Here is a 20,719-nt window from a genome sequence, read left to right as displayed (position 1 = left end):
CTACTTTATGGGACGACGGCAAAATATTCATAACCTTTGTTTTTATACTATATTTTATACAATTTGATGGGTAGCTTTTACATTCAAATTTCATAATAAAGTGAAAAAAACCAACAACAATAATTAAGGTAGAAGGTTTTGTTCAGTCAGTGATGGTGTGATAATAGTAGTAGCTGTTGTTGTAGCACATGACAGTAGCATATATCACTGCTGTCCAATATAAAAACGTATATCTCAATTATTGTTCGTTTTTAGTTTTCATCATCATTTGGACCCTGTAGCTGCTGGATGAATGGACCAACAGAAATGCTTTAAAATTACTTAGATTAAAAGCTTTTTACACCCATTTAAAGTTTAGCTCATTTTGCCTTCTCCTGTAAAATCACAATTTTGAAGATACCTGTTTTTTATTGGACAGTGCTGATATGCTTTTTTATATCCTAATATGTGTTCTCTATCAAAGTTACAGTTTCCAATACTGGGAAATGTGTTTTTAAGTATTGCATTTATCATTAAAATCTACATTTAATTCATTTGAAATATTTAACACAGTGTTATTGTATGCTATGATGTATTGGTGTGAAAGGAGTATTCAGAGAGTCTTCCACCATTTTTTCTTTTTTTTTTTTGTTCTAAAAGGAGGCATTCTTTGTTCTGAACTCTGACATTAACTATGCCAACCCAAGCAACCAAAGGCTTCTGACAACAGAAAAGCATCTGCACAAAACTATGTACATAGTCACCTGAGCTATTATCAGGGCAATTATTAAGTTATTAATTATTAAGAGTGAGGAAATAAGAAAATAAAGATTTTACCAAACACAGAGGTCATTTCCCTGAATACAGATGAACAGTTCCAAAGTAAGAATACATTTATTACACAGAATGTCCTTCTGTCCATAGAGGATCAGGGTGGCCTTGCCTGCCTCTCAGTCTGGAACGTGAGACTAACATGTAGGAGGACAATATGAGAGTGCAAAAATATCTATTAAAACAATACATCATATGGATAACCTGCACACACACTGCTATTATTGAAAAGAAATTCCTGTGGCTATGTATTTTCCAGCTCTTCCTCGCAGACACACCTTGTATATACAATGAATCACTGAACTGCTCAGGATTGCCTCATCAGTTGACACTCTACAACCTCCATCCATAATGGATAACAGTAGGAAACAGGTCTATTCAAGTTCTCATACCATTTAGGTAAGAGCATGACAGGTATTCTCTATACAAATGTACACTGTAGTGCTCGCTGTACAGGGGCTCTAGGTGAGGGGTGAAACCTGTCATTTGTCATTTGTGGATGTTTGACCTCCCGTGCTATCGGAGACAGCAGGGCACAGCCTGTTGCGAGGCAAAGACTTTTTAATGCAGTCAAACAGATTGAAGTAGTATGTGCTTTTGGTAATCCTCTGGTATTCCCATAGCAAAATAATTTGCAAGTATATGCAGCAATCAGACAGATAGTTCCCTAGATTTACTGTTTATAATGCTTATGTAGCATAAAAGTAACCTTTTTCTTCATGTCTAATTTAACTATTTCCTTTTTTTGTGTTTATTTCATTGTGTTAAGCTATATCCACCTACTAGAGTGGGTACCACCAGCAACCTGTAAGCAGACAGGAAGACTGGAGTTTAATTCCCTGCCTAGGCAGCAACACCATGCTATAGATGGGTTTCCTGTTTATGAACATTACTGGGTACATGCAGCCAGTGGGCAAAGGTGCTTTGGAAACATAGCCGGTCAGTAGGTTGTAATGTTAGTCAACTGCTGTAATCAACACTTATTTCACACTGTTTGTTGTTCTTGTGGACTCAATTTTGAAATACAGTTTTAGAATTGGATCTGTGTGTTTTTCATTTTTTCTGTTTGTTTTATTTTTTATCTTCTATGATTTTTGGCAAAGAGATGTGATCCCCTCAGAATATTCAACATTTTCCATCCATCTTTTCTGCATTTGGTGCAGTTTAACATAACATGCATAACATTTGCACTATGATATTATTTGCACAGCTGTACAAATGTTAATTATCTGTAAATGTTTATATAATTATATCTGTACATAATCATTTTACAGCTCTTTATTACTTTTAGTTATTTCTTTAACTTATTATGCTTTATTCTATTTATTGTTTAGTGTATTTTTCTCTCTTGCTGTAATACCTGTTAACAACTTGTTTGTTTGTTACATGTCATACTTGTGTTGCTCTCCCCAAGTAAAATTCCTTGTATGTGTAACATACTTGGCGAAATAAAGAGATTCTGAATGCACAGCACTAACTCATCTATACCAATAACTCCTAATAATACATTCATCTGCCTTAAAGGTGCCAAAGAATGCATTTTAAGTTTTATTTTATACCATTTTCACATTTTAAGTTGTTCATTTGTGTATAAATACTATCTGGCTTAAATGTTATTAAACAAGCTTATTTACAACCCTGTTATTGTGCCTCAGAATGAATAGGCAGATTTTCCTTTTATGGAGGGCTCTCAAAAATAAATAAATAAATAAATAAAATAAGCTTGCTTAACCAGCATAGTATAGCATAGTTTAACACTCTAACAAAAACATTGTACTTAATCCTTAGTCTTACCAGTGCTCTCCCTTATAATGTTTTTTGGCTATACGCACACTGGGGTGATTGCACATGTCTGATGAAATCTTAGCTCGCTCGGTCACTTCCCTTCTCACTGTTCAGGTGCACACAGCTGAGGTTGCAAGTCTCATCAAGTCTTCTTTCCTTTCACTGACAAGGCTTTAACCTTTGTGTTTTTCCAAGTGCCAGAGTTCCTTTAAAATGGGAGCTGCAGCTGAAATATGAGATGTTGCAGAAGAATGGTGGGATGGGTTTTTTAAACAACAGTCAAGCTGCTCGGAATCTTGGCTGCTGCTTCTAAAGGGCAATAGTTTAGAAGGGCCTGTTTGAACAGTGATCCTGGACAAAAGCAAGTGGTCCTGTTACACTATACATCCACATAAATACAGACTACACACATCACATGTTATCGGATTGCATTCACAGGGAGTGCAAAAGCTTTTGGAATTTGTAAAGTGGAATTTCAAGATAAAAGTTTCCACGTCAGAGAGTGAAGATTTTTATGACACTGTTTAGTCCAGCAGTGCTGTTATTGTGCTGTTGCTGTAAAATCTCTCTCTCTCTCACCCTGCTCGCATCTTCATGTGGCAAGGTTCTCTTGTATAACAACAAAACTTTCCATTAAATAAAAATGTTTAGAGACATTCCAAAGTTTCAGCACGGACAGTTTTTTAATTAACATGCTGCATCTTTTAACAGCCACAAGAAATATAAATACACTATAACATTAGATAATTACAATACAATCATTATGAAATAACTACTACAAATATGAAGTTTTTATGAAGTCCTATCAAAAAATGTAAGAGAAACTAAATATAAATAATTAAATAATAAATTAAAATAATTTAGGATAAAAGCAAAATCTTTGTAGAGTAAAGAATAAGTGTGTTAATATATTTAACGTCCACACTAAATAAATCTACAGCCCTGTTATGACTACAGTTCCCAAACGTTTTCCTTAAACGGGTAAAATAGAGGATGTATTTTAAGGAAAAGAAAAATTCCAGCTTTAGAAATGCCACCTTTGGTGTACTTGATTCTTTAGTCTATAGCTGTATCTGCTGAAAAAGATTAACAGAGCCACTACAGGAAGTGAAATAGATTAAGACTGACCTCCAGTGGCAAATAAAGAAAAGTGAACACTCCTAATTTCTGGCAAAATAACAGGGTTGTAAAATGGCTTGTAAAATGTGCCTGATCATTTTACAGTCTGATTTTATCCATTTGAGACAAATTTGTTTCAGTATTTCATCATTAATAGTCCAGTATTTGGAATCTGAATTAAGATTAGTACAAAATGCTGAAGATAACCCTAATAAAAATATTTCTGTGTTAACCTTATGTCACATGCATACTAATCTGTACTAATCAGTAACTGCATTCTTGAGTTGAGTAATGTGCACATTGTTGAGTGTCTTCTTTTAATTAAACCAGATCGATCAGGATGGAGTGTGCATGGATTATGTTAATATGTGACAATGAGCCTTTGCTGGAGAGTAGGGTTGGGTCTTTGTCAGGTTTCAGTAAAATAGAGATGTGTACAGTGTTTATGGGGTGGTATTAAAATGTGGTTTTATTTCCAGTGTGATTTTGATTGATTGTGTTAAGGGCAGTTGTCCAGTGGTATAAATTTTGAATAGCAAGAATTGTGTCCTATTATTAACAAGGTTATTTAACTGATAATATTTAAGTAGTAATTTCCTCTGTTCAGTCTGGGTTTGTTCACTAGGGAAAAAAGCAGCACTTGAAATGTAATAAAAATATTGTTATTCAAACTTGCTCGTCACAAATATATTCTAATATGTGGCGTTTAAATAATAATTTTACAGTCTGATTTTATCCATTTGAGCCAAATTTGTTTCAGTATTTCATCATTAATAGTCCAGTATTTGGAATCTGAATTAAGATTAGTACAAAATGCTGAAGATAACCCTAATAAAAATATTTCTGTGTTTAACAATATTAAACTAGTTTACTTCCTGATTATTCATTCAGCCAAATGTGACTGAATGTGATTTCTCTATACAATATGTTTATTATTAACAAATATATATCTTCGTAAGAGTCAAAAAGTGGCACACCAAAAAGTGTCCCACAAGCGATGAAACCAGTAAGAGTGAGGAACAGCATGAATAAATTTCCCTCATGTACCTTATTAAGATTCTACAGGTTCTTAATGTTCTGTGTATTACACGCTTTAACAGAACACATTACAGGCAGTGTGTTCAGTATTGACCTGTAGTGCCTTCATCTGTATTCAGTATTAGAAATATTGTGCCTGTTTAAGCCCGTTTGATTGCCTGCAAGCATGTTGGGGCAATATATTTATAAATAAACTGTATATATATATATATGTATGATGTACAGTTATATGTATATAACTGTAATCATGATCCAATGTATCTTCCACGAGCAAATCATATAAGATGTGATAACCCATTTATATTTATTTAAAGAGGTCACATTTCAGTCAGACATAATGATACCTGTTGTAGCATGCTGGTGAAAGTTGCACATTGTAGGACTATATTATTTTACAGTGTAGTGCAAATCACTGCTTATATTAAATGAAACTATAATGTGAATCTGGTAGGAATGCTCTGGGTATGTGCAGGACAGCTAACTGATTATCGCTTTATGAGGAATGCAATTTTTAAGCTGCACTGAAGGAGGCACTACTGCACCAGGTTCAAGAGCGATAATCTAACAAGTTGGCACATACAGTCACATACAGATAAACTCTGGACTGTTTCCTTTGTTCCTCGTTTGCACTGTGCAGGAAAGAGCAGCTTCCAGCTTCATGTTTCAAATCTGGTGCCAAAGTACGCGGTCACCAGGGTCAGTGGCACACAAGGTATTAACATCGAGTATCTCTTTAGGTGCTTGTGCATCGCACGATTGCTTCTGTGGTGTGGCTTTCACCTTCAAACACAGTGCAAAGAGGAACAAAGGAAACAGGCCAGAGTTTAGTTGTACAGGAATTTTGGGAGTGCATATATATAGAACTTTTTTGGACTTTGGGCTTTGACTGGATATAAACCATATCTAATGACTCTATTTGGCCACTGCTTTAAGCAACGCCACCACCATTGACTATGTCAACTTGTGGCTACCCTAGTGACTGAACATCCCCTGGTGTTCAGTTGAATCCATCATTGAGAAATGGAAGGAATATGACATCTGCCTAAAGCAGGCCGTCCTAACAAACTGTGTACAACAACTGTTCCCCCAGTTCTTCACCGGTCAGAGCTTTGTGGGAGTGCAGCAAAGAGAATTAAATTTCAACTACAGTTCGCTCAAAGACATGTGGTATCAGACCAGATGCCATATTAGGTGGCACTGTACATCACCACAAACACAATCCTCACCATGAAGCATGGTGATGGCAGCATCAATTTAAAGTCAGTGTAGTCATAGGTGTCATGGGGTCCTTTTTTACTAGTCTCCTTCTTGCATGATCACTCCGTCCTGCTATAGGAGACACCATACTGAGTTTTGTTTACCATACCTCACATCTCAGTGTTGGTATTTTGCATCAGTGTGACATTGGGAAACACTGAATCCATCAGAAACTGAAAGTTTGACGAGAATTAAACACAAAAACGACTTTGTACGTTTACATGATTCATTTTAATAATGCAGAAGAGACCTTTCTCCTCCCACACCGACATATGAGAAGATATTTAGAAATGTACAGAATTTGTCCTTTAAATTCGATACAAAACATCAAAGCAGAACAAAGTAAACTCGAGAGAGACACAGCATTTAATATACATCCTGTATATCTACACGTACCTACAATATGAAAGCAGAAAACATCAAAACACTGCTATGCTGCAGTTCTTTTTGGTGAACCTTTATGCAAAAGCTGACTTGGAAATTTGGTTGTATTTCAAAGCATAGAGACTTATTATCCAAAAACTTACTGTACAGAGTACACAGATTTACTCACACAGACCTGAACATACACACACATGAGCACGCACACACACACATCTGCACTTGCACACACAAAGAGCATTCAAAGGTTTCAGAGGAAGCAGAGAGGTACAGCAAAAAGATGCCCGCTAGCCTAACCCAGTCTTTGGACTGATCACCAAGGCCGACATACACTATATGGACAAAAGTATTGGGACACCTGCTCAATCATTGTTTCTTTAGAAATTAAGGGTATTTAAAAAAGAGTGTATCCTGCTTTTGTTGAAGTAACTGTCTGTACTGTTCACGGAAGGATCTCTACTAGATTTTGGAGCATTGCTGTGAGGATCTGATTGCATTCAGCGACAAAAGCGTTAGTGAGGTTAGAATGTCGGATGATTACCATTCCACCTCATCATCTCATCCTAAAAGTATTGAATGAAGTACCATTCATCATTCCTAATAACACATTTTCACTGCTCCACAGCTCAATGCTAGGGGGCTTTATACCCCACTAGCCCACGATTGGCGCGTTTATCTGCTCCAGAGAGTCCACAAACATTTGGACATATAGTGTAAGAAAAATAGGCGTGTCTGAAAGACAAAAGCATGGTAGAGTAAATAAATGGAAATATCGGCTAGTAACATGTAGTACACACTGCTCATGTACTTCCACTTCTCCTTGAGATTAATGAGCATTCTCATGAAGATGTTTTCACATGCACTCTTTTTACGTTCTGCCTCAGGTTTTTGTCTCCTGTCTTCTTTCCTCATTCAGACTTTTCTCCTCATTCTCCAAAAAGTCATGTTCTCCTTTCTCTAAGCTTTGTTTCCTTTCCATTGCTCTAGAGAACACAGTCGTCAGTTGAACAGTCATTGGAGTTCCCTGTAGCATGTGCCTTGTGGGCTTTGACCTCTGATTGGTGGCTTTTTGGTTGACTCTTCTTGCTTGCTTGTGTATGTTTGTTCATCTGCTGGTGGCCCTCTCTCTCTTGCACTTGATGGTGGCCCCCCTCGTGAAGATGTTGATGGTCCTGCTGGTGATGTTCACCATGATGGAAAGCAGGAGGTGAATCCTTCTTTTGATCTTCGTTCGCTGGATCACCGTGATGGCTCTCGTGATGTTCCGGGTGATGAAGCTTATGGTCCTCATGATGGAGCTGCTGGTTCACCTTCTTCTGCATTTCTCTCTCTGTGACCTGAGTATAGCCCTTCTGCAGGCGATGGCTTCCTTGATGGAAATTCTGGTCCTCACTGTGGAACTGGTTGCCACTGTGTAGCTGTTGGTCCTCGTTGTGGAGCTGCACACCTGAACCTGGAGGCTGTACTTGCAGGTAGGCACGGACTCTGTGGTGCTGGGCATGGTTGTCGCTAAAGTCGATGACTCTACATTCGTAAGTGCCTTCATCTGCAGGTTTGACACTGGAGAGACGAAGCCTGTGAGAGATGTTGCTGCCAGCCACTTTCACCACCTTTAGAAGAACATGAAGGAAGAGTCTTAAGAACCATTTAACAACTATCGGGTCAAGCAAATTCACAGAACGTTCTCAGAAATAGAACAGAATATACATAAAATAATGTCACATCTGAACAATCACTTTGGTGTGCAAGACATCATCAGTTTCATCATGTTATGAATTAATTAATTGACAAATTCCTCCTATGGTGCTTTTCCACTGCATGCTATCTATACTACTCTACTTGACTTTACTTGGCTTTATTGCTTTTCTATTGGACAAATTTCGTACCTGCTACCCAAAATTAGGTACTTTATTAGTACTTGCTTGCTTGGGGTTGCAAACAAGGCAAGTAGAGACTAAAACATGACATGTAAATCTTGCAGAGCGCTGACTGAACAGAGAGATTCATTGACACAATGTCGACATCCAGTACAAGGTAGATTTTACTTTTTAACTTTTTAAAATCTACAAGCTACAAAAGCAATCAAATTTTTATCCAACTCACAATGACAGCTCATACAGTGGTGTGGTGCTGTTTTGTGAAGTCACCAACTACATTTTGGGGCTGAGGTAGAGGAAAATTAATCATGTACCAGGTATCAAAAAGCGAGTATATTCGAGTAGTGTAGTCACCATGCGATGGAAAAGCGCCATAAGTAAACTGAACCATTTTGTTCAAATAAATCAACTTCATCTCAGTAAACTAAACCATCCATCCATTCATTCATTTTCTTTTCTGCCTCTTCTGATCAAGGTTGCGGTTGGGTCTGGAGCCTACACAGAATCATTGGGCACAAGGGAGAAATACCCCCTGGAAAGGGGGTCAGTCCATTGCTGGGTACTACATCTAACCATACATTCAAATCTAGGGGCAATTTGACATTCAACTACTACTTTTCTGTGGTGGTGAGGGGAAACTAGAGAACCTTGAGGAAACCTGCATGGACATGGGGAAAACAGACCAAACTCCTCACAGACCATGCCTGGAATGAGGATAAACCCCAAGGACCAGGTCTATGGTGCTGTGTGACACACTATCTGCAGCACTGCCAAAAATTAAGTGAATCTTAGTAAACTGAACCCTTTGGATTGCTTGGTGTGTAATAGTCTCATCAGTGTGGCTGTCCATACACACAAAATAAAACTATTATTTGAAATGAATGCTATACTTCAAATTGGGTATTTTTTATAAAATGTAGTTGTGTGCTAGACATTATAATAGTTACAATTTGGTTACAATTATTTAATTCCTGAAGTAGCTACCAAATAACACATTTGTAGGCAGAAGACAGCAAATTCTCCATGTTGAAGTAAGTATGTAAGTAAGACTATCTCACTTATCATTCAAAACCACCACCTGCCTGGGAAGGTTACAGCTCTGACAGTTTCTTTAAGTTGCTAGCACATCTTCTCAAAGCGGATTCATGAAGCAATTGAAAATGCTTGGAGGAGATAACTGCCTGGTTCAACATAGTCTTGACCTTGGCTGACAGAGATAGACCCAGTTTACGCTTATCTGACAAGACAAGACAAAGGAGTTCTTGAATGCTGTAGACCACATAAAAAATGCTATCACTAAATCCAAACCTCCACACTGAATTTATGGTTGTGGAATAACAGTTTTACATGACTCTGGAATCTCAAAACTAATCAACATTAATTATTCATAATTTTGGTTTGACTTTCATTCATTACATACATTTCTCACATCTTTTGTTATGGATGAAACTGAAGGTAATATCAAACTGCTTGTCTCAATCTAATTGAACAATTTAAAGTCCTCTTTTGTGGCCAGTATTTCTAGTTAGGCTCCAGACCCACCGAATGTAAGTATAATTGGGCCAGGTTCCTGGAATAGGGGTATATAGGAAAAAAACCTAAAACCTTTTTCTTTAAATTGCATTTCCACCACCTCTTAATATTGTTTAAATAAAGAAATGCCCATATGGCCATATGTTTAAGCATACTAAAAAAGATAAAGTTGTGTCCTAACTTTTTCACGACTGTATATCTCTTTATGGATCCTGTTAGATGCAGATGAGAGGTGTTTTTAACTTTACCTGTCAGAGGTTCTAATGTTATGGCTAATTGGTGTATATAGGTCACAAAGATAGGAGGAAAAGCTCCTCAAACTGGGCTCTAAACTAAATGTTCTACTTCTTAAATCTCTAACCGCTGGTGTTTAACATTCTAAACCTACAGAGTTTATATAGATCAGATGTTCCAAAAATGTCTCGTCTCATCTCGTCTTGCTGGATTAATGTGAACTTTAGAAGTACAGCTTAAGCTATGAGCTGCTCAGGAACCATGAAAGCAAGAGATGAATGATGAATAGGGTTTTACATTGCATTCCCCACTGAGATGGAAATTCTAGAACGGGTAAGGATGACACCATCCTTTTTTGAATCTGAAGCTGAAGCATAGTCTTATCAGATAACTGAGAGCTGTCGACATGACAGATGACAAACTGCTATTATATACAACCTCAAAACAGGGATCTGACATTGAGAACTCACGCTTATTTTAGTGGCGCCTCTTGTCATCTCTTCAACAGGAGCAACCTACAGAGGGAAGGAAGGAATGGGAGAGAAGTGAAGGACTGTATTGTATGTAAGATTGTCTGCATGTTAATTACGCTGTGTTGGCACAGCTAGATCCTGTCTGGTTGCCGTTTGTACTTTCAGGTAAAATCAGCCAACAGACTAAGATACTGTACTGCATGCATTAATCAGTAATTACAAAGCGGAACTCCTGCCAGCCGTCTCAGACTATTATTCTCTGGCAGAGTGGGTATAGAATTCATTTAATGCTCAATTGTCTGGGCAACTAAGGTTCGACCTACTTCACAGTTCTTTTTACAGAATAAGAACAGCAGGCTTTCATATTGTTTCCTACGCTGTGTCATATGTCATATAGTATGACGTGTGAAGACGTTTTAAAGAGGTAAAATCAGTTTATTTTAGTAGTAGTTTCTATAATGAGATTCTGGACTAACTGATTTAGTTTAGTAGACTTTTATTAAAATGACTGCTTTATAGTGTGTTTAATATCTTATAATCCAATCTGACTCACCTCCCTAACCAATCAGCTTCCAGCTTCCTTACAACACTGCAGTCAAATCACATTGTGTGTGTGTAGGTGTGTGTGTGGTGGTACACACTCTGGATTAATATCTGTTGTTGTAATATCTGATGTGAAATAACTGGTTTATAGTGGGTGAATGTGCTGTGTTTTGGGTTTTCTATAGCATGTGTGCATTAGCATTAGTGTTAGCCTCCACTCTGTTCTGAATGCGTTCTTCAGTGCTGGTTTAAAAATAAAAAAGGTGTGTGGTTCTCCCGCTGGTAAAACAGAGGGTTTCAGTAATAGTTTTATAAAGTTTTAGATATTATGGACTGTTTTCATGTTCCACTGTGAAATAGTTACAGACTCTGAGCTGCAGACTCTAAACCTATTTTACTGGGGGGCCATGACACTATATTGCTGTATATATATAAATATATACATATATTTCCAGCAAAATTAAAACTGTACAATGTTGTAGCTTGTTTTGGTTAAGCTTTGGAATATATGCTGTCAGTTTTTGTGTTGAGTTTAACTACTAAAGCAGGTCTGGTCAGCTAATATTAGTCCTACATTTGGAAGTCACTTGACGACTAAACTGCCTCCTTATATATTAATCAAATGAGAGAGCAACTTCTGATGTCACTCTGACATGCAGTGAGCAACAGAAAGAAGCTGCAATAAAATGCTGTCACTCCTGAAAGTCTCATATATAACCTAATTTCAGAAGAATCTGTCACTTTACATCCATTTTATGTCTCATTGACATCAAATGCGACAGACTTTGTGATAACATTTTTGACCGCTTTGATAACATCTGTTGACATTTTATTTTTATAATATATACTTGTTTTATATATATACATGTTTATGTACATATCTATATGAATTTGTCTTGAAGGTTTTATATAGATGTACTGTAGCCTTATGTTACTACCTTATGAACACTGCCCTTCTTTAAGGTGTTGGTAAAATATATTTTGTCTATGATGATTTCTAGCTATAGAATATAATGAACAGAAATACAGACTTGTGCAGAGGGTTTAGGCACCTAAGCATGTTATTTAAAACTATTTACCTTGGAAGAGTGTTTTGCTTATAGGAACTGCAGATCACATTAGAACATATGAAGGTGAGCATAATCACTGTAACAAGAACTTCTCATTTTGAAGAATGTAGTTGAGATGAGCTAGTCTTAAAAACAAAGCTTGATTCCAGACTTTTCCTGGACTTCTCCCAGCCTGAGCATGAAGGTGTTCAATTCCATCACCAGCTCACCTGATTTAATATCATAAGGCACTGATTTGCTAAACCAGGTGTTGGATGGCAACTATAAATAATACCAGACTCTGATTAGGAGAGCTTTGGAGATGTTTAATGAATGCAATGTTAAAATCACTTACTTTTTGTATCAATATTATTACTATTTTTCTAATATTAATGTTTTACTGAGTAATTAAACACGAGAAGCCTTTTAATTCACTTTATACAGGTGCCTAAGCCTAAACAGCACTGTACATTTCAGAAATCCATGCAAGCGCACAGCAAATATTAAGTGTCTTATAGTGTCTTATTTCATATTAGAATGACAATAATAGAGTAATCTAAGTGATAGATACCTGATGCTTAAAATGCAGTAATCCATTAAACTCTAAAGAGCTTTTAGGAGGGTCCATACCTGAATGTCTCACTCTTATAACTACACACTACAACTACATAAGAATTACTGGATATGTTCTTGTAGTGTTAATAATAAGCCTTAAGAGTGATGACTAATAATCCTGGAGTTAGAGGTTACAGTACATATGTAGGACTTGCAATATGAAAAGCATAAAAGCAATGTCAATGTCAATGTCAGAGCAGGGTCACACCTGATTGGTTGTCCAGGCAGGTTTCTCAGCCCAATCCCTGTGGTGCCGAAGATACCACCATTGGATCTCCAAGGACACGGAGGACGAGCCAGCCCCTCTGAAGGAGCAGGCCATCTCCACATCCTGACCACTCTGAGTGATTATGTCATGAGGAACCTCTGTGAAAAGGGCTGAGAGAGAAAGACATAAAGAGATGAATGTTAAAGCATGATCATTTAAGGCCGTTTGAAAAACCAACCAATTACAAGTCTGTGCTGACTTGTCCTCTGTCCTATTTAAATTATCACCTACAATCACCTCATCTATATTCTTCAGTCCAAACATTTGCCTCTCAGTTTTTTATTGAGCAGTTAAGTCTACTAGTACAAGCAGAAGCTGCCTATGACAGCAGCCCATGTCCTACAACCCTAAAACCTCTGCTAAGAATCAAACATTGTAGTTTACTTCAGAAACCTAGTTCACACAACAGAGATTTCACAAACTGAATGCAATGGAGCACCATTGCTGACTATACTGTATGTATTGTTACCAATTCTATTATTTCAACTGCCATCAACTGCTAGCAGAAAAAATATTGCTGCCGTGATCCCAGTAGTATTTACAAAAAAAAAAACAAAAAACGTACAGCTACATCCCATGCAAAGCTGGGCAACAATAATAGACAGTTCCACAGTCTCTACGCTTCATCCCTCACACCTACTGACTCTGCTAGATTTTAGGATAAGAGATAGAATTGGGATAATATTAAATAGTGCTTGTTTAAGCGGAATCTTTAAGAGTACCATCTTTGGTCTGGTATATTTGCAACACTGTATGCTATCAGGTAAAATAAATAAAACATCTCAATTGTCTTGGCATCTCTAGCCACCCCATATACAAACGGTTCTTCTGTAGGGCTCAGTGACGCACAGCCTTAGCAGGTTGTACCAACACGTCACAACATACTGACATAAGCAACACAACAATTTACATATTATGCTTCAAAACATTGAATAACACTTTAAAACTCACCAATCACAGCATTATCTGCCATGTTTCAAAACGTTTTGCACTTGTGTGAAGGATTGTGGGTGTCTTAAAAGACAACACTTGAGTAGTTTGATTCCCCAAATTGGCAGGTACATTTTTTGGCTACATTTGAAGGGTCCTACGAAACAGGACAGCCTTCAGTGATTTAGCCGATGAGAAAAACAACATTCTTTGGCTGTCTCCTATAAATTCTAGATATATTTGACAAGTTATTTCATAGTAACTGTTGCTGCCTACAATGTTATGCTAAAGCTATGCTATTGTGGGGGCAGTGGGGGCTCAGCGGTTAGAGCGCCAGGCTATTGATGACAGGGTTGTGGGTTTGATTCCCGAGCTCGGCAAGCTGCCACTGTTGGGCAAGGCCCTTTACCTTCTCTGCTCCCTGGGCACTGGAGTTGGCTGCCCACTGCTCTGTGTGTGTGTGTGTGTGTGTGTGTGTGTGTGTGTGTGTGTGTGTGTGTGTGTGTGTGTACTCACTGCCCCTAGTTATCTAGTGTGTGTGTGTGTGTTCACTACCACAGATGGGTCAAATGGGGAGGACACATTTCACTGTACATAGTACAGATACGTGCACCTTTACCTTTAAGTTAGACTATGCAGTGTAGCTTACTAAAACTAGGCGTTGGAGACATCAAACATCAAATTTGGTACCCTTGTGTCCAGTCTATCCAAACATATACTTTCATATACATCAAAAATAAATATCATTTGAAATGAATAACACATTATATATTTCTCCATCTTGAATGATCAATTCAGTGGCGCTGATAGTTCCATAATGTCTTTAAACTACCCAAGGCCAAGACCTCTTACCATCCTGTGCTCATGTTTGCCCACAGCTGCTAGCTGTTAACTGTGTGTGTTTTAGTATAAAATGACACAGCCCATGTTCCTCTTCCTGAGTCTAACCAGCCCTGTGATGTAGTATGAAACTCCCTCTCGGCATGTTCTTCCCTGTGACCTGAGGCAAGGCCCAAGGTCACGGCTTATTGTGTGCTGCCCACGCCTCGTCAAGTACTCACTCATATGATCTCTTATTTATGAGATTGATATGCTCAGCGACTCTCTGCTTCTCTCACTATTGATTTTATATGAGTCAGTAGTAACTGCAGAAGCAGTGACATTCAGACAGGAATGCCTCCTGACTACAAACACACTCCTTCCAGTGCATGAGGACGCTAGGTTTTTATCTTCAGTGACTGGTAGTGGAGCAGAACTCACACAGATTGCTACGTCAGTCTTTACACCTGTCCTCTGATAATCCGAGTCAAGAAATGACACGTCAGAGGGGCAAAACATTCTGCTGCTCATTGTCAGTTCAATGTAATTGAAAAGCTACACAGACTGAGATGCTTTTCCCACTGTGATGTCACACTGAAACGCAGCGACACTGAATGGAAAATTGACACCAAAGTGTATCCACACATCAGTGTCTTTGTGTTGGAGGAGGTACTTTGCCTAATTACAGAAGCCTCAGGCCCTGAGCCGTCATTATCTCCATAGCGATTAGGACAGAAGAGTGGCAAAAATAATGAGAATATTTTTTTTTTTTGCAGATCTAGAAAGGCAACACTTGGAAACTGAGCTCTTCAGCAAACAAATAGTTTGTAAACAACATTAGAGATAATTAAACACACGTTTTACGACAAACAGTAATGAGTTACTTGTACAAGTTTTATGTGTGTGTGTATTTGTGTGTGAGTGTGTGTTTTTAATAAGAGGAAAAACTCATTATGGAATGAAAAAAGAGCAATTCCACCACTACAGAAGATGTGATATAGGGGCATGCAAAAGTTCTGGCACCCCTGGTAAGACCTTCTCTCATTAGAAGATAAACTGATCTCCAAAAGGCATAATGTTAAAGATTCTAGATTCTCGAGTGAAAGAAGGAAAGGAACATCATGTAAAAGTTTAAGTAGCACAAAATATTGAAACTTTCAGATTACCATTACCAAGGTCTTAGACCTTAATTAGCTTAAGGCCAGGTAATGCAAATTTTTAAAAGCTTTATAAAATTTCAAACCATCCTCTAGCACTCTGAATTAAAATAATTATGCCCACAAAGCAGGAGAAGGCCAAAAAAAGATGGCAAAGTGATTTTGGGTAGCCGTTTCATCCCTTAATAATGTCATTAAGAAATGACAGTAAACAGGAAGGGCAGTAAACTAACTCTGGAGTGGTGGTGCCCTTTTCTACTGGTCAGTGACACCTGCACAAATATCACCTTTCTTAGTAAAGAAGTAAACCTTTCCTGGAAAAAGGCTGTTGAATTTCATGAAAAGAAAACCTCACCGACTGTTAAGCACAGGGGTTGATTGATCATGGTTTGGGCTTGTGTTGCAGCCAGTGGCCTGAGGAACATTATAGTGGTGGAAGGAAGAATGGATTTAATGACACACCAGCAAATTCTGAAAGTAAACATCTCACCATCTGTAAAAAAAAAAAGGTGAAGATGAACATAGGATGGCTTCTACAGCTGGACTATGACCCTAAACACACCTTTCCACAAACTCAAGCTGAAGGTTTTGCCATGGCCCTCAAGGCCCCCGATCGAAACACCATCAAACATCTGTGGATATACCTGAGAAGTGCATGCTGTCGGCCCAGGAATCTCACAGAATTAAAAGCCTTTTACAAAGCTTCCCCAAGCAAAAAGCCAGGATACTTATCAAAGGGGGTCTTAGTAGGTAGTGACCATGCAAGGTGCCCAAACATTAGCTTTTTTCTTATTTTGAAACTGTATGGAAGATGGAAAAAAAAATAATATTAAGTATTAAAGAAAATGTTTCTTCTTTAACTTCATGGCTTTTGCAAATAAGGTCATCTTTTATTACTAAACATTAAAGAAAATGAATCCACTGCTTCATGTAAAGATTATATTAGAGGGGGACAGTATCTACGTACTGGATGGGAGATATAAAGTGAGTGGGAAATTGTTTTGATTTTAAAGACCAGTTTGTCTGTAGGGAAAGCATTTATGAAAACATTCAAAAAACATTCTATAGTGTCTATTACCACTAATCAAACAAGCTTGTTCTCAGGAGAAACAATACGACTATTAACGCTGAAGTACCCCAGAAGGCACATGTGCACAAATAAAGGCCACAAATATGCAAAGCCAGGCTGGCATGAAGATTCTCTTTGACTCAAAAAAGAGAAAATAAATCTGCACAGCACTTTTATCTTTGGGGCGTTTTCATTTATTTTCACATTAATTATTGTGTATTATTTTTTTGGTGGCACCAATTCCCTATTTTCTCCTCCAAAACTGATTCTGTTGAAGCAGTCGTAAAGCACATGAACAAATACACAGTAGAGGCTAATAAATGAGTAACTACAGAGGCAAAGCCTATCTAGATGTCAGACGTTTTTCAATGTTTTCCAATGATTCATTTCAACGAGGCTCAGCTCAGAAATAAAGCTAGTAGGTCAACTCAGGCTACATGGACATATTTCCACTTAAGCCCTCTGTCTCCTGCAGTACTGACCATTTGTGGAGACTTCCCCTCAGTACCTCCATCCTGCCTGGATTCATGCACTACGAATCTAATAATTCACAAAATGTCACATTGCATGCCAACGGCCAAACTGTAAGCAGTGTTCATTTGCTACATTTTTGTTTTTATTAACAAAGCACACGCGATTGTTTGTGTCCTTCTGCCAAAAACAAATAGCCAGGTTTACCAAGAGAGAACTTCTACATCGTGAAGGGAAAAAGGAAGGGCCTTGAGTCCACTTGGGATCTGTTCTAATGAGAACATCTACCTGATAATGTTTTTCTGGGTCAGTCAGGCGCTCCTGAGCGAATCTAAAATGAATGCGATAATACATACAGCTTTTGAGGCACAGCTGGAATCAGTCAATTATTTAACAATTCTATCCAAAAAACTGCAGAAATTTCCTTAACATTAAAAAATGTAAAATAGCATCAGGGTCAATTCCATTCAACTCCAGTACAGGAATTCATAACAATGCACTGTGTACAATCATCTCCCAGATGTATAATAGCCAGAATGCTATTACCCTACTGCCTAAAACCTTTGCTGCAGAACAAAATGTGGAAGCATGCTGGTAAGGTTTAATTGATTTTTTAATGCAGTACAATCATCTACTTTCCAAAAGTAAGAATCTTGTGTGAAATGCTAGAAAATGGTTGCATTTTACACCCATTTACAACATTCCATAAAGCTGACAATAATGGATAAAGACATATACAGTAAATCTGATATCCATTAACCAATGGGAATAACAAGCTGTGACTTGATAACAATAACTGTGACTTGATTGAATATAAATAAATAAATGATCACTACTGAGGGCAAATAGTAAACATATAAATATTCATTGATTCTGATTATTAATATTATTATTTAGTTATGTTTTTGCACATATTTGTTTATTTGAATTACTTCTTTTATGTATTATACTGGCAGATATGGTCCATATTCACAAGGGTCCAACCATGTATTATACTTCCGATTCATTAGGAATTATCTTTTAGTGTTAAATATTTTACACATTTGGTTTACAACATTCATCCATAAATGTCCTCAGAACATCAGATTTCTCTCTCTCTCTCTCTCTTTCTCTCTCTCTCTCTCTCACACACAGTCGAATTTGGCAGGTGTTCATAGCCTAAAGGGACTTAACCATTACCCACAGGAGTCGGTTGGGTAGGCTAAACTATTCTCTGTGGATCACGGGGGAGCCAGGCGTGAATTCTGTCATCTTCCATTCCAGCCAAAGCCTGTTCACACCCAGATGTATCTTTTCTCCACCCCCAAGCATGAATTAATTTCCTCACAACTCAAACCACAGCCCTTCCAAAGGCGCATGCATGATTCATGACAAAGCCACTGCTTGCAGTCAGATTTATTCGCATATGCAAAATGACAAGCACTTCAAACTCTGAGCATCATGACATGCCAGTTCTAATAAGCCGCAGAGGAAATGCACCAGTCTGAAAGGGAGAAGTGCTGCACTGTACACCATGATATAGGTACAGAGATGCATGCGCATGCACAAATCACAAAAAAAACAATGAAACAAAAACAACAGCCAGAGAACACACACTCTCTATCTCCTTTTTAACCGCAGCACATATGAGTTCTGAGTTTTAGGTGGAAGTGTGTGGGTGGTGATGGATATACTGTACCTCAATCAGCCATAACAATGAAAACCACCTGCCTTATATTGTGTTGGGCCCTCTCGTGCCATCAAAACCTCTAAGGCATGAACTCCACAAGACCTCTGAAGGTGTCCTGTGGTATCTGGCACCAGATCCTTTAAGACCTAAAAGGTGTAATGTGGGGCCTCTGTGGATCACATTAAGTTTTAGGTGCCCACAACCCTGTTGCTGGTTCACCAACTGTCCTTACTAGCAAGTATTAACCAATTTATACTGGGAGCACCCCACAACACTGGTCTTTTTGAAGATGCCCTGACCTACTGATATAGCCATCGCAATTTGGCTCCTAAGATTGTCTTTTTTCTTATGCTTGCCCATTTGTCCTGCTTCCAACACATCAACTTCAAGAACTGACTGTTTACTTGATATCTAATATATATCCCACCTCAACAATTAAATTTGCAAAATTAGACATATCACAATTTTATATTAGCTTAACATTTCCAAAGCTCTCTTTCAGAAAGCTCAATATTTACATTTCCCATCCAATACCTGCTTAAGTAACATAACATGATCCAAATGCTCTTGAAAATACACCCACAAATGGTTTCACCATATGTACACCATACCCATCACATGTACGCTATACTAGGGCCGATCCAGGCATTTGTTAATGAATCAGGAATGGGCTATTTTAATCCAGATCCAGTTTCGCTTCTTTGTTTTAATCACAGTGTTCGGAGCACCATCTTGTGTCCTCAAGGCACTATTACCATATACTACTCCTAGCCGGTAGCACGAAAGAGCGTTGCCAGAAGGGAAATAAAAGTCTGCAGTGTGGAACGCTTTCTTTGTTTTCTTTGTTCAGCAAAGAACCACATAGAGGCTAACGCTAATGCTAATACACACACACTACGGAAAATCCAATCACAGCACATTCACCTCACTATAAAAGTTATTTCACATCAATAGTCAACAAACAACAGCAGACATCAGTCCAGAGTGTGTACCACTACACATCGACACACACACAGTGATTTAACTGCAGTGATTTAAGGAACTGGGAGCTGATTGGTCAGGAAGGATGGTCAGACTGGATTATAAGATATTAAACACACTATAAAACATTAAAAAAAGTATCTACTAAACTAAACAAATCAGTCACAAATGTCTCATCATATAACATCATCATATGGACATTATACCCACAAAAGTTCTCTCCATATATACATTATACTCTGCATATGTACACTACACTCACCATACACACATAAAAACTCAACAACAAATGTTCTCACCATATGTAGACTATACCCACACAAGTTCTCACAATATGTAAAATATACATATTGTTTAGTCATTGCAAGTTACTTTTCGCTGCAGTCACTACCTCTACTCTTATGGGAAAGCTTTATCCTAGGTATGTGTGCAAAACAGCACATGAATGCCAGTAATGGGTGCACCTAAAGTGGCTGAATACACCAATTCAAAGGTATGTCTGGATACTGTTAGACATATAGTTTGTTGCAGCTCACAAGCTTTATATAGAGGTTATATTGACGATATGGTCAAAACAGCACACACAAACACAAAAGCTTTTCCTTCTCTCCTGATTTTTCCACCTCGGCCACTACAGGACT

The 20,719-nt window shown here is 37.9% G+C and overlaps 1 protein-coding gene across 1 annotated transcript in view; it reads right to left on the bottom strand.

Annotated features, from left to right (window-relative positions):
* Positions 1-6,217: 6,217 nt before the first annotated feature.
* LOC140560266 (V-set and transmembrane domain containing 2 like) overlaps positions 6,218-20,719 on the bottom strand; it is a 32,679-nt gene continuing 18,177 nt past the window's right edge. The window contains exons 2-4 of the mRNA XM_072684594.1: positions 12,923-13,092; positions 10,505-10,549; positions 6,218-8,000 (exon numbers count right to left, since the gene is read on the bottom strand). Of these exons, the coding sequence (XP_072540695.1) occupies positions 7,374-8,000; positions 10,505-10,549; positions 12,923-13,092 (842 nt within the window). The 3' untranslated portion in view covers positions 6,218-7,373. The remainder of the gene's footprint in view (positions 8,001-10,504; positions 10,550-12,922; positions 13,093-20,719) is intronic.

The sequence above is a fragment of the Salminus brasiliensis genome, chromosome 7 (assembly GCF_030463535.1).
Source record: "Salminus brasiliensis chromosome 7, fSalBra1.hap2, whole genome shotgun sequence".
NCBI lineage: Eukaryota > Metazoa > Chordata > Actinopteri > Characiformes > Bryconidae > Salminus > Salminus brasiliensis.
This window is presented reverse-complemented; position numbering and strand designations above follow the sequence as displayed.